This window comes from Amblyomma americanum, chromosome 3 (genome assembly GCF_052857255.1).
Source record: "Amblyomma americanum isolate KBUSLIRL-KWMA chromosome 3, ASM5285725v1, whole genome shotgun sequence".
NCBI classification, from domain to species: domain Eukaryota; kingdom Metazoa; phylum Arthropoda; class Arachnida; order Ixodida; family Ixodidae; genus Amblyomma; species Amblyomma americanum.
In genome coordinates this window covers 98670925-98684935 of record NC_135499.1, presented here as the reverse complement: position 1 = coordinate 98684935, position 14011 = coordinate 98670925, and the positions used below count along the sequence as shown (strand labels likewise).

The window sequence follows — 14011 nt, the reverse complement described above, 5'->3', positions numbered from 1 at the left end:
TAATCATGCCAACCTTGCGTTTTATTTACAGTGGGATGGTAGACATTGGCCTGGTTGAGAACCGACCCCGATTGGCATAATTTTGACGCCGGACAGGAGTTATGAAATACCGACCAGATGCAGAATGTTTTGCCCATTTCAGAAACGTTCTTAACATGCTCCTACGCTCGACGCCTTAAGACTGTCTGTAGGCGTGGGCGTCCTTACAAAGCCCATCGTTTGCCGGACGGGCATCTTTGTTGACGTGTATTTTATTTTTACTGGTGAAGCGGTCTTCTACATGTGGCATTTTCGTGTGATCTGTCCATCGCCTATTACATTTTCTTTCTAGTTTAAAGTACCACCGTTTTTACATCCTTGAGTGCTCATATCTATGGTATTCGAGTCGGATAGGCCGAGTAGCCTTTAAATACCTAGCAAGGTGTCTCATCAAAAAGGAGCGGGCCAGTGACTGGTACCCATAAAGTAGGATACGTAAGCTTTCATAAAAAAATTGGCATAAATAAATATCGGATATCCGAATAAGTTTTTAAGCTTCGTCGTGTTACGAAAGCGAAGAAGAGTGTGTTGATACGTCGGTAAATTGTTGGCATCTGGAGATAAGCTGAAGTGTACGGATTTTAGATTCCAGGGGCTTCAAGCCTATGATATTGCAGCGAATCTCTGCAGTGTTTGTTTGTTCATTCCTCAAAGCGGCTTGCACATCGCTTTATCACTTTGCGATGCGAGACGCGACCAGATTTATCTTCATTGATCGCATCGAGGCAGAGCTTATTCTACGTTGTTCCAGAATGTTCTAGCAACCTTGCCCGTTTTATCTCGGATGTTCGCTATTAGCCTTAAATTGAGCACGGCTGAACGCGGCGGGCATTCCGTTCGGCGACCGAAAAGAAAAACGCCGCGCCGAGTGATTGTCCACTGTAGGCGCAAGTCAGCCAAAATAAAGAGTTGTGTTTAGAAGCTATTTTGCTGTAGTTCTGCTCCCAGGATTGCAGTCACCACTTTGTGACAATATATTGGGCATTTCCCGCAGCATGAACGAAGGATCCTTTATACCTGCAGGTCGTATTGCGCAATACATACTCATTTTCCATTCCAGGAAATTGATTACTAGGTATGAAAAATCAAGCATGCTTTGTATAATTTATTTCTTCGCCATGCGTGTTTACTCAATTTCTAGGGAGTGCCCGCTCAGTTTATTTTCCGGCAGTCAAATCTGGCCCTCAAAACTTGAAAAAAAAAACCGACGTGAATGCACGACTGTACAATGCTTTTAACCATATCTTGGAAGACGTGTACCCGCTTCTCCTTTGTACGATAGGAAACAAACTTCAAAATCCATTTCAAAATGAGCAAGCACCTTCGTCGGGGACAATGACACCGCGTGCCGTCGTCTCTGATAAGTGTTTAAGTGATGAGTCGGCAACTTCTAAATGTGAACGCCCGATACACGCGATCAAAGGAATGCGGAAGGGCAGAAAGACGTGCGGTTTGTGTCCTTGTATTTCTTGTGATCGAGCCCTTCGAGTCGTTCAATTTTATGGCATGAACCAACTATCCCTAAACCAATAATTACTGCAAGGCAATCAAAGCCGGATGAAGCGTACGTTTTAATCAGCCTTCACAACTACTAAAAATTAGGGTGAAGGCAAATGGGTGAAGTGAAGTTGTTCAGGTTTGCCGTAGCAACTTTTTTTTGTGTATACCACTGTGGCACCACTTGCAAATGTATAGCTGGGGCTCACATCGACGCGGTCAGCACACCCGTTCGCTCATTCAAAGCTCAGGTGCGCAGGCTAGGATACTGTAGCGCACAGTACCCGAGATTTCCCTCCTATTCTACAGTATTTTTCTAAACTTTGTTATAGGCAGCGTTAACCTAGTTTCCAAGAAGAATCCTCATTCTTAACTTATTTCTCTTATTTCGTTGCAATTCGTTACGTTATCATGAGGATGGACTGTGGTACTACCCTTGCATAGTATTCTTGGCTAATGATAAGACTCGGCGGGAGTTAAGACTGACTTCGATTGCGCAATTGCAATGAAAACCATAACCAGATACCACGCATCTCTTATTTTATCACATTGGTTCAAGTTACTTGTAAACACTCTGCATGTTACACTGGGTTTCTACGGGTTCCAACATCTATTCGTACAATTCTGGCGTTAGCTGGCACGCTATTGCTGGATTATTTGGCTTTGGAATTGCCAACGTTAACACCCCGCCCAAAGCTTACGTAGTCGTTGACAAAACCAAAAGGCTACTTTTATCTTCGTTTAATTAAGTACAATTTAGAAAAAAGAAAGGTCTGCATAGCATGAAATTTGCTCCTGTCCATCCTTTTGATGCGTATCACTGTACACCAGCGTCAGTTATTGTAATACAAAGAAATGCCTTTTTACTTTAACACCCTTAAGCAATACGGTTTTTATGTACACATTCATCGCCTAAGTTCAAGTCACTTTTGCCCTTTAATACTGTAGGTGTTCTCTTCAATTCTTTTTTGGTAAGACGACACGATAATTGTCAGTTTTTAATTTTGGTCTCGCGCTATTTCTGAAAAGTGAAATGATCCAAAAAGAAAATTCCTTGAGTCCTACTTGTGAACTACGAACATAACAATAGGGGGGCAAGCTTTTAATGGTTTGGACTTTGGTAGACGGCGGCATGGAATTTAACGCGAAATAGCGCTATTTTTTTTCTTACACTTGCCGCCACAGGTTTAGAGCATGGCCGCCTATCAATCTGCTTGCTTGCAAGGGTTGACGGTAGAATACTTTAAACATGAGTCATAAAATAAAATTATGCCACAAGTTTCAGGAATCTTCCTCCGTGTTGTGCAGCCTTTTCCACGAACTTCGTAACTGTGGATGCATTTCCTTCCTACACCAGTGCGGAGCAACTCGAAGGCACTCGGCAGCAAGTGGAACCCAAATGACGCGAAGGTATGTGAGCTGTGAATAGCTGCGGTACTCACTCGTGGTCTCCTCAGGATTTCCTCCTTGGTGTCCTGATCCCTTCTGGTCTTTAAACGTGCAATGAGCGCTCCAAGACACGTCAAACCCGCTCGAATGCGTAAAGGGTTTGGAGTGGCTGAGCACTCCTGCTAATGCGAACGGCTAGAATGCGCCACCCTCCTGGCATTGCCATATCACACCCAAGCTGCTTTGCATTTCATATCTCGCCGTTTAGTGGGGTCCACATGAACCGAAAGGTAGCGCTGTATGAATGCTAAACTTAATGGCAATATTTCTGAAACTGAGCAAAGGGCTTATCTGTGAAAATCCAGCCCCTCAGATTGTTCAAAACACTGATTAGTTTTGTTCATATCGTTACCAAACTTTGTTTCGATGGTGAGCCATGAATTTCGACGAAAACGGGTTGCCAAGAACCTTAGCCTTGAAAATGCTATTGAAGCGCTCCTAGATCTTGCTTCGCCAATGGGTCATGCTGTAAATTCGTTGAACGGAAAAACCTGTTGCCTTGCACCTTACACAGAAAAAAAATGTAACTTTAAAGTAAAATGCTTTATAAGCGAAACTGATGTCATTTATTGAAGCAAATGTTATCATTTCTTCAGTATTAATGAAGTCCAATTTTCGGGCCACTCTTAAACAACAAGCCGGCGATCGCTGGTTTGAGTTAGTAGGTCTTTTCATAGCAGTGGTGTTCCCGCGCTGTATTATCTGCATGCCTCGGGACAAGTGTACGTTAAGTTCTTTCTTGATAAGATATGTTTCTTGCGATGCTTTCTTCCGGCAAACGCATTCCTTGAGTGCAGTGCTGCGCACGATACGTAAAAAAACTGCTTTAAATACCGTTAGCCGATCCCATAAAGAACTGTATTCTTTTTAAATATATCATTTACAAACCCGCGATACACGATACTATATCATGGAATATTACCAAAGTGAGAAACCCGAGGGAGAACCTTACTAGATAACATTGAACTCAAAGCTGTTCCTAGTTGTTATCGTTTGTAGGTACAGAAATTAGTCGGTTGCCTCTGTCCTTGTCCTGTACTAAATGATGCAAGCTCCATGGGCTTTGGACAGCCAGATGTTTCCAAAGCCCAGTGATAACAGATGTTTGAAGCTGAACTTCCTGCGCTGAAAGCAAAAAGAAAACCTTTAAAGACAAAAGGGATGCTAGTCTTTATTGTACTGAAGCAACATGGATAATGTATGTTAATTTCAAGTTACCTTTTCATGACCACATTTGTAACAGCAAATATTAGAACCGCTGGTCCGAAAAAGCCAAACGATGCACCCGTGTATCAGCGTAGCTGATAAATAGAGCCTGCAAGCAGGAACTGTCGATAACGTTGACGTGTTGCATTTTAAGGCGGTGCAATTTCCCAGAGAATTAGAAGAAAGCATTGCTGCGTCCGATCGAAGATCCTTCGAAGGGAAGTTGCTCTAGTTTTTTTTTTTCGCATGCGCCATGGAAACATGGCCGCCTTGGTAAAAACCGAAGCGCCTGTTGCTGTGTCTAATCCTAAAATAACGAGTGCTAACTAATAACTAAGTAGGACTCGATGAATAATGAGTGAAGGAAGAAAGAGCGCAATGAAACATAGACCGACGAAGAAACGACACACACGAGCGCTGCCTCACAACTGAAATTTTATTCTGACACAAAGAGGCTAATATGAAAAGCATGAGAGGGTGTCTTTCCATCGAAATAAAATTTCAGCTGTGAGTCAGCGCTCGTGTTTGTCGTTTCCTCGTGTGTCCAGGCTTCACAGAGCTGTTGCCTCCTTTAAATACAATACCAGCTAGCCCAGAACCTTGCTCTTCTTAATGAGTGAAAGCTGCAAATTCCTACCACCGAGCATTAGTCGCTACGAATTTTTTTTAGAACAAAGATGTCCACCTAATTTCAGATTTAACACTACTGCCACATCGGCTTAGAGACTATGGTTATTCGTCAAGGGTCTCAAGCCACTTTACAGGATACATCATCTCATATCATTTGAACGTAAGCAGAATTCACTGCCAGTGACCGGACATGCGCTCTTGGAGCAGCTGAATACCTGATCCTCCTATGCCTAACAGCTGCATAAGAGCACATGTCGCATTTCTAAGGTATTATACAAGCGTGGGGGCGGATACGAATCTTATAGTCGCTCTTCTTACAAATATGTGCTGCGCACACGGACAGTTAAGCAGCGTCTCGGGCATGTGAAATTCCATATGTGTCGTAACATCGGTAACATTAGGAGAGCACTAGTGGCGGAGGAAGCAGCAGGAAACAAGGACGGCATACCTTTTGACGCCATTGGGATCCTGGCTCTGTAAAGCACCCGTAAGGGTTCACATGGCGCCGAGCCACGCGGAAATTAATGCTCGGCTGGCCCTGCGGTATTCCTAGGACAAGGCGAGTCCAGTCGTGAGACACAGCGACAATTAAGTCCCATACCACAGTTGCTACATCGCATGAAAAACTTACCGCTAATACTTTTGGTTGATTTGAGCTTCTGCTCGCTAGTTGGATCAGGACATTCTTTTTTCAGCCCCTTTATATTGTGTAAAGTATTTTCACTGTCTTATTGGCTGGTGTAACTATTATTTGTAGCGCATAACACTCGCATTAAAAAAAAATGAGACCGCCTTCGCAACCAATTATGCCTTCCCAAAACGCGGATCATAAACGTATAGAATAGTATTGCCAAATGTAGCACACTCCTGAATAACGCTTGTGTTTATTTTACGTGCGGTATAGAGCTCTTATTTTCTTATACTTCCCCAGGAGTTTCTGATGTTCCTTAAATATTAGGCGACGCGGTTATAAAAGGATTCTTCCCTCAAAGAATGTGAGTGAGGAGTAAGTGTACTGACCAGCTGTGCTTATCAGCCGATGCTGCCAAATCGCTCCTACATTCTTAAAGTCAATCGCTCCCGTCGCTATGTCGGCACTGTTTTCTTCCTTCGACATCACCATTGTCCCAAGGTTTCCCGTTTCCACTGAACATCTGGGTAGAATAACTCAGTGCGCCGTGCGCCGTGGATTGCACGATGCCACGACGATGATCGGTCGTCTCATCATCGGAGCATTACTTCGCTTCCATACAGAGAAAAATATATACTTACAACAAAGACAATGAAATTTCATTGATTATTTGCTCCCGGCATGCGTCTTGCCGTCTTACACGTTTCGAAAAAGCGTCCTGTACATATCGCCGCCTGCTCTCACTACTGAGCGCTCCGATGCTACTAAGCCTTCCTTTAAAGGGCACTTTTTTTGGCCTCTTCTTTGATAGCGACGGCGCTTGTAATCGTGAGCAACCTTGTCATGATTATTAGTTTCAGTGCTTTTGCACTCTTTCGAACTACGATTACAAATGACACAATGTCAGGAGCACCAAACATGGATCGAAGCTGATGGATTACCACTGAGGAGCGCAAAGCAGAGTGGACTAAACATAGTGTCGTCCGTTCCTCACTGCATTAATGGCTTAACGCTTAGTCCTTAAAACCTGCACAAAGCTGTCTCGTCTTGCCGATAATATTTTCGCTGGCAAAACGTCTTCTCTGGGGACTAGCGGCCGTCTTTGCTCCCAAAGTGACTAAAAACTGCTGAGTGTAGAGCGACAGCTCATGGCATGCCTCCATTTAGACCGAGAACGTTCACCTATCATTCTGACAATCCCGCTGCCAATAAGAACTGCATTTTTGCTTTGGTTGCAGCTGCAATAGTTTCAAGTTTTCAGCGAACAGATGAACAGTTCATATCCAATGATAAGAGATCGTAATGGATCTACCAATAAGTTGAAGTAACACGGTGGTTTAGGCTAGTTGGTTGCTATTCATAATGCAGAAAAATTTTGCAGCATGAATAAAACGCACACAGAAGACAAAGAACAAACAAGATAGGACTTTGCTCTACTAATATGGAATTGCTTTGAAAAGTGCTCCATCCATTCCGTAGTAATCTCATCTGTTTACACTATATGGCACGCCAGACTACGCGTCGACGATCGTCACATCGACGCAGTAGTTTGCACAAGAAAAGCTTAAAAACGGTGGATCTTATGACTACAGACGGCTTCTAAGTAGAGAGTTAGGTTCCTGAATAAGTAAAAAAAAACCGGCGTCCGGTCGAATTAGTTTTGTAATAATTCCAGCTTACGTTATGAAAGCAACACTTATCTATCGCTCGAAGATGTAACGGGAGACCGCAGGCTGAACAGATAAATATAAAGCAAGTGAACGCCAAGGCTCTACAGCAAGGCGGATTGGGAGTTTAAATGGGGAAAGATCGGATGACGATTGGGATGCGGGAAGGGTATATTAGCGGACGCTCTAGTATTTTCGACTGTATTTACTTAGCCCAACAGATTTCATTCGGATCGAACAGATAGAGGGGTATGGGGAAGGGAGAAAAGAGAGGCTGCTACTTGGCGCCTATCTGCAGTCATGCATATTCGCATTAAGCGTCGTGCTTTCTTTTTTCTGGTTTAAATTTTTTCTACTCTTTTGCTTCGACATTTCCACCTTGTTCTACAAGCCGGACCTACAGTGCTTTTATAGCGATCAGCTTGTTCGCTATTCACGCCTGTGCAAACTTTACACTTAGTGGTGTTGTAAAGGAATCATCTGGGCTTAATTGTGCCACGGATCCCTCCATTTATACTTCGCAACGTTGAGCTGTTGCTCTCCCCAGACATGATACTTTGTATCGCTTGTCCAGGCAGCCAAGTGCGATGTTGTGTGTTTATAAGTTAGTCTCTAAACAGAGGCTCTGGCTGCGAGCCCGCGGCATATACGTACCATGATCGTGAAAGCCCACTGAGATATCTATATATGATGACGGCCTTGATTACGAAAAAATCGGACATAGGTTGATAATTTCCAGGCATCCTGGTTTACTTTCTGCGTAATTTTCTACCATTTTTCCTTCGCCTTCCTTCGCTTGATTACAGTCGGGAAAGCACCGAATGGATCTGCTGCGCTCGACGAAGATACGCATGGAGCAATATGAAAAAAGATGGGCATGCTCTCTGTCCTTCAATTTTAAATTATTTGAACAAAAGATTTTTTATGTATTGCCTCGCCATGGAAGATCAGGTAGCCTAGCTGAAGAAAGGCATGCGATGAACAAGCCTGGTCCGAAAATAATGATATTTCGCGCCGCAACTCAGCTGCTCATAAACGGTGCAACTAATTGCCATACTATGTTTCTTCACATATGATGCAAAAATCTAACCAGCCTCGGTGTCGACTCGTCTACTCCGCAGCGGTCTGCCAAATGTTTCATCTGGTTCAACAGCAGGTACGCAAAATGTTTCATGCGTTGCTCTTACAATTCTTTACCTCACCGCATGTGGCACGCAACAAATACGCCGAATAGACGGCGGAGGACGCTTGAAGAACTGCGATTAAAATCCTAATTACATCAAATATCCATAGAAGTCGATAAGACGTTCTTGTGATGGGAAAGAAATATACAAAATATTTAGCAGTAAATGCGAAGCACTGATGCAAATACAAGCAGCACAGGTCGTAAATGAGGCAGATTTGGTGCGACACGTAAAGAGGACGCAACGGATTTGCCTTTCAACTGCGGTTTATAAGACGTCTTCTTTGAAGATACGGTTTGAGGCACCATTGCTGGTGTAATTGGCTGGGATAAAATTTCATATTTTGCGACAAGTAGCACTCTTAAGGAATGAAAGAGCTTACGCTGAACGCCCATTGTATTCGCAGTCTCCATTTTATTGGTACTGAGTTTTGCCACAATACACGCCACCGGGCTGTTCGGCAAAAAAATCGTAGCACTTGGTGCGCTGTGTCTGCTGATAAAAAAACCCGCATTACTAACACTTCAGTGACTTGAACCTACACAGCTCTAGCTTCCGCTGTCTCATGTTAAGAAATTTGCTCAAAAATGACGATATAAACAGTACATAGGATCAATTACATGTCGCCTGTCTATGTAACCTAAAATGCCTCGTGTGTCCGCAAACAATAGATAATTATTTCTGTGGAGAGGCATATGCCATGTTCAGTGCCATTATCACACGCGTGTATTTAAGAAGAATTCAATTCCAGTGTCCGCAGATGTGCTGTTTGAGGCTCTCAGTGCTTGAACACACGAATGAACACAGAGTACAGTGAAAGCCCTCAGCTCTTCGATGCGTACGCATGTGACGGTCAAAACTCCCTTTCTGTATCGCCCGATAGGAACACACTTCACATTTGTAGGGTTTTTCTCCTGTGTGCCTACGCCTGTGCTCAGCTAGGGTTTGACGTGCAGCCGCTGCATAAAGGCACATGTCACACTTGTAGGGTCTTTCGCCTGTGTGCCTACGCTTGTGCATTTCTAGGTTGCCACGTGTAGCCGCTGCATAAAGGCACTTGTCGCATTCGTAGGGTTTTTCGCCTGTGTGCGTACGCTTGTGCATTTCTAGGTTGAAACGTGTAGCCGCTGCATGAAGGCACTCGTCGCACTTGTAGGGTCTTTCGCCTGTGTGCGTACGCTTGTGCACATCTAACTTGCTACGTGAAACAGCTGCAAAGGGGCACTGGTCGCACTCGTATGGTTTCTCCCGAGCGTGACATGACATATGGATTTGAAGGTCGTGGGACGTATCAAACACCATTGTGCACAGGGAGCATTCAAATTTCGCTATCGCGTCGTGCCATTCTATGTGTCTCACAAATTCTTCATATTTCGTAGAAGTGTAGGGACAGAGGTTGCAACTGAACGGCTTTGCTGTCAAGTCAGAACTCAGATGCCCAACAGAATTTTCTTCATTCAAAGCCAGCGATGGTCCCAGGTGCTCCCAATTTGTGTGGGTTACATTTCCGAGCTCAGTGGTCGACGGCGATTGTAGAACAGAAGTAACGAGAATGTCCTCTGGATTGAATACAGCCTCTGAAATCAAAGTTGATAACAATTGTACGTTAGGAAAAATCGCATATTATCGTTCCTCCGCGTTCGCTAACATATTTAGCAACGCTTCAAAAATTCCATACCATTTGGAACTTGCACTAAAGCAAACTGATGCTAAATAATCAACAGTACATGGACAAAGAGAAAAGTCACCACATCGACAACTACTCAAACTAACAGTAGACTTTTCAAGCGAGGTCATTGAACCTTAAGCCGTAGTGTGGGCAAAGTCAATGCTGCAATTTGTGCTGCCTTTCTTTCAAACAAAGGTCCGGCGGTACTCCGAAGTGCCCAACTTTTCTCGCCACCGTGTGCAAAAAGAAAACTACGATTCCTGCAGCGGTGTCTGATGTTTGCGCCCTCTTTGAAGCTCTATGCAGCAGATATGTCCAACACAACGCGCTAATTTTGTTTTGTGGCCACCCTTAGCTTTAGACCGCACATTTGCTACATTGTTTTGAAGCACATAAGTTTTGTTTTCCTTTATAGGGTTAACGTTTCGAACCAACTAGCGTAATGAGGAACGCCGTAGAGGAAGGCTCCGGATAATGCCAATCGCATGGGCTTCTTTACTCTTTATCGTGCACTTACATCGCGCAATCCAAGGGCCACCATCATTCTTTACCCGTCGAAAACAGACCGCTGCCGTCGAGACGGAAGCCGCAGCCGATCACCATAACTAATGTGCAAGCGAGGCGGCTTACTTAAGAGAAAGGCACTCGGACTTCGTTCTAATAAAACACTTCGTATTTCAGATCGACACTTCCTATTTAAATTTTGAAATCAGTATGGTATGTGAGCAGATCAATATGCATAAGTACATCATAAAATCTAATGGACGTCCGAAATTCGTACGAAATGCGACGAATATACAAAAGGACGAAATGGTTTTAAGCGGGGCATGTAATGGGAAGGAAAGATAACCGCTGCTCCTTGAGGGCAAGGAAATGAATTCTAAAAGAAGGCAAGCGGCAGATGGGGCGGCAGTAATTTAGGTGAACGGGTGAGATTGAAAATCTTTCACGCATAGGGTGGCCGCTATTACCCATAGGGTTGATTTGGCAAGCCCAAAAAAGGCGTTATCCTGCATTTGGCGTAGTCGGGCTAATTATGCTGGTAACCATACAAGCACAAAAAAAATTGGCAGTCAAGGCCCCCATAAAAGCAAACGTGCACACTGTCACTATGAGTGATATCCAGAAAAATGCAGTGTATGAGTAGATTTAAAAACTATGCAAATCATCAGCAATCATACAAGAAACAAAGACAATAGAGTACACAAAGAATACAGCTGATTTATCTCGGTTCGAAATAAACATCCACTTATTTAAGTGCCAACTAACAAAGGGTGTGCAAGCTAGAGGGCAAGCGTAAGTTTTCTGTGTAAATAGGACAGTTAAATAATTTATTCTTGCAGAGTAATCTCAAGAAACAACTTTTCTGAAGTGTGTGTTTTGTCGAAAAATGGAGCCCTCAATCGTTAACGTAAGTGAGAATGGCGTGGCTGGTTCAACTTAACTGGATGAACGTACATGTCTGAACTTTAATTTACGTAACACTGGGATATGACCACAGAAGATATATTATCAGTGGCCGTCATTTCGGATCATTGAAATTTTCTATTAATATTAGTTTTGAATAAAAATGGAGCCATAACTGTTTCAAATACCTTGGTGGATACCCGAACTACGCCATAAAGGAAGGCGATAAAGGAGAGAGTGAAAGAGAAGAAGAAAGAGGTGCCATAGTGGAGGCCTCTGGAATAATTACCACCACCTGGGGATCTTAACTTGCGCTGACATCGGTTGCACGTTGAGTACAACCGGTTCTCTAGGCTCGAGACTGTGAAAGAGATCTGCCTCCCCCCCTCCAAATTCTCCTCACCGTTTGTCACTTGGCGGTAGCAGTCGGGGTGATAGTCCATGGCGTTTTTCTTATTACACGTGGGGGTAACTATTCCGGTGAAGGGCGGTTGGTTACGTACGCCAGCAGTGCGTATATTGGAACTCGGCGATGATCCGCTGTCTCCAGGTTATGCCGTGTGGACTCCTGCATACAATTGAAATCACACCAGCAAGAAACACCATAAGGCTCTCACATGTATCTGCCACCCTCTCCGGTTTTTCACAGTAGTGCTGGTGGGGAATGCTGCCAAAAAAGTTTTTTTCAGATAACGAACACAGCCTTATGACGGATATACGAACAAAGAAAAAAAAACTAAGCACCTGCATAGGTAATTACAACCTGCTCTGCCGATCTGATTTTGTCTTTGGATACCATTACTGGCGTTCTATTTCTGAAAGCTCGAAAGCTTTAGCCTTAGTTTAGAGCCAGATTTTTTTTTCCCTGCGGACTTATTCCACAGGGTTTTTTTTCAAATCAGGTCTGCGCTGTGCAGCTAAGGATCAGCCCACTTTAATGCACCACCGGAACGCATTCCTGTTCCAGAGCCTTCCTCTACAAAAATGCAATCAGAATGTATATAGTTAGCACGAACGCTAATCTCGGGACAGGAGTACTTCCATAGAGACGTTAGGGATGAGACAACGGCGGATAAGAATAAGAAGGAGGCGCTTATAAAAGCCGGCTCTTCTCCCGAGTAGGCTTCACAAGACTGCTGCCGTCGTTTGGGTGTGTGTTCCAACCAGTTCAATTGCTGCTTCTTGATTTGAAAACAACTGCAATATTTCGCTTCCATTTCGCCATGAGCCGCTATTATTTTCGGTATATTATTATATACGATCTATTTGTGATGAACGGCGCACAAAACTTTCAATCAAATTGGAGATTTACAAAATTAAACGAAATATATTCTCTTTCGCTCCAACTTTAAGTAGCAAACAATAATTCCGCCAGAATAAATTGCTAAAGAACAACGAAGAAGAAATGAATCTGCTCCGAAGCGCTGCCCCACATAAAATTTCCTACAATGCGTTAAGCTATTGTTTGAGCTTGTAAACAGTTTGTTTGCAAACTAACTACATGGATGGAAACAATTTTGAAAATATTAATCATTTCTTACTGCACTAGCCTCAAATAAATGATCTCGTGCTCTCATGGCTTGCCGAAATAGGGCAGGCGGAGCAGAGGTCAAGTCCTGTTGTTACGCTATTTCTACAGAGTGCACACTCCGAGAATAAAAATGGCCCCGCTGGAAGAAATACTTAAAGGTGATGCTGATGGCGAATTTTTTGTGGCGTAAGGCATGTGTAGCCAATAACCGCCATAACACTCGGTTTTTTTCCTTGTACTCAAGGTGGGGTCAAAGGACTATTTCCCAAGCATTCTAAGCTAAAGAAGCCGGGCATCAGGCAGGCGAAAGCTTGTACCCGTTCTCTCAGCAATAGGTATCCTGCGCCATTGGGGACCCATTGGGGATCCCCGGCCAGCGCAAATTTATTATTATTAGCCATTTTCATGCGAGCTGCTCATCGCCAGTTATAAATGTTTTCTGCTAACAAGTACTTCATTTCTGATGTCCATCACTGCGCATATCACCGACTGTAGGTGCTGATTGGATGGGCAATGTTTCTAAATTTCGGCTAACAATTTATTAGAGAAGAGCAATTATGAATATTTTGTATTACTTATATATGGGCCACGCAGGTTTACTGAAGGTCTAGTGGGGCCGACTTAGATTTTTTTTGCAGCAGTTGGAAGAAGACTAAATAAAAAAAAAGGCATGACTGTACTCTTGTCAAGCCCCGGTATAGCGTTGCAAACGTGTCTTGGAATAAGTGTACGCACTGACTGAGTCGAAATGAGCAGCCGATATACCATAAGCATATGTAGCAAAGTGTTTGCGCACCTTCGTTAGGAACAATTAGAACGCGTGATATCGTCTCTGATAAGTGATAAATAGGCAACAGAAAAATTTATACCCAGGAAATTCAAGGTGGGAAGAAAGAGGCGCTCTTTCTGTCGTCCTTGTAATTCCTGCGATGGTGATTTACTCTGTTCAAATTTATAACTTGAAGAATCGACCTCTGCAGCAAGAATTATTTGAAGGCAACCTAAAGCCGGTTGAAACGTAGATTTTGTTCTGCCTTCCAAAATACAGAAAACGGAAAGGCGAAGGTAAATTAGTGAAGTGAAATTAATCAAGGCTGCCAT

General features: G+C 43.5%; 1 protein-coding gene across 2 annotated transcripts in view; it reads right to left on the bottom strand.

Moving 5' to 3' along the window:
- Positions 1-8753: 8753 nt before the first annotated feature.
- LOC144124742 (uncharacterized) overlaps positions 8754-14011 on the bottom strand; it is a 204893-nt gene continuing 199635 nt past the window's right edge. The window contains exons 1-2 of one of the 2 annotated variants that reach the window (XM_077657603.1): positions 11783-11941; positions 8754-9880 (exon numbers count right to left, since the gene is read on the bottom strand). In XM_077657603.1, coding sequence (XP_077513729.1) covers positions 9045-9880; positions 11783-11822 — 876 coding nt within the window. In that variant the 5' untranslated portion in view covers positions 11823-11941 and the 3' untranslated portion in view covers positions 8754-9044. Of the gene's footprint in view, positions 9881-11782; positions 11942-14011 lie in introns of those variants that run through there. The other variant, XM_077657602.1, reaches the window with a different exon arrangement.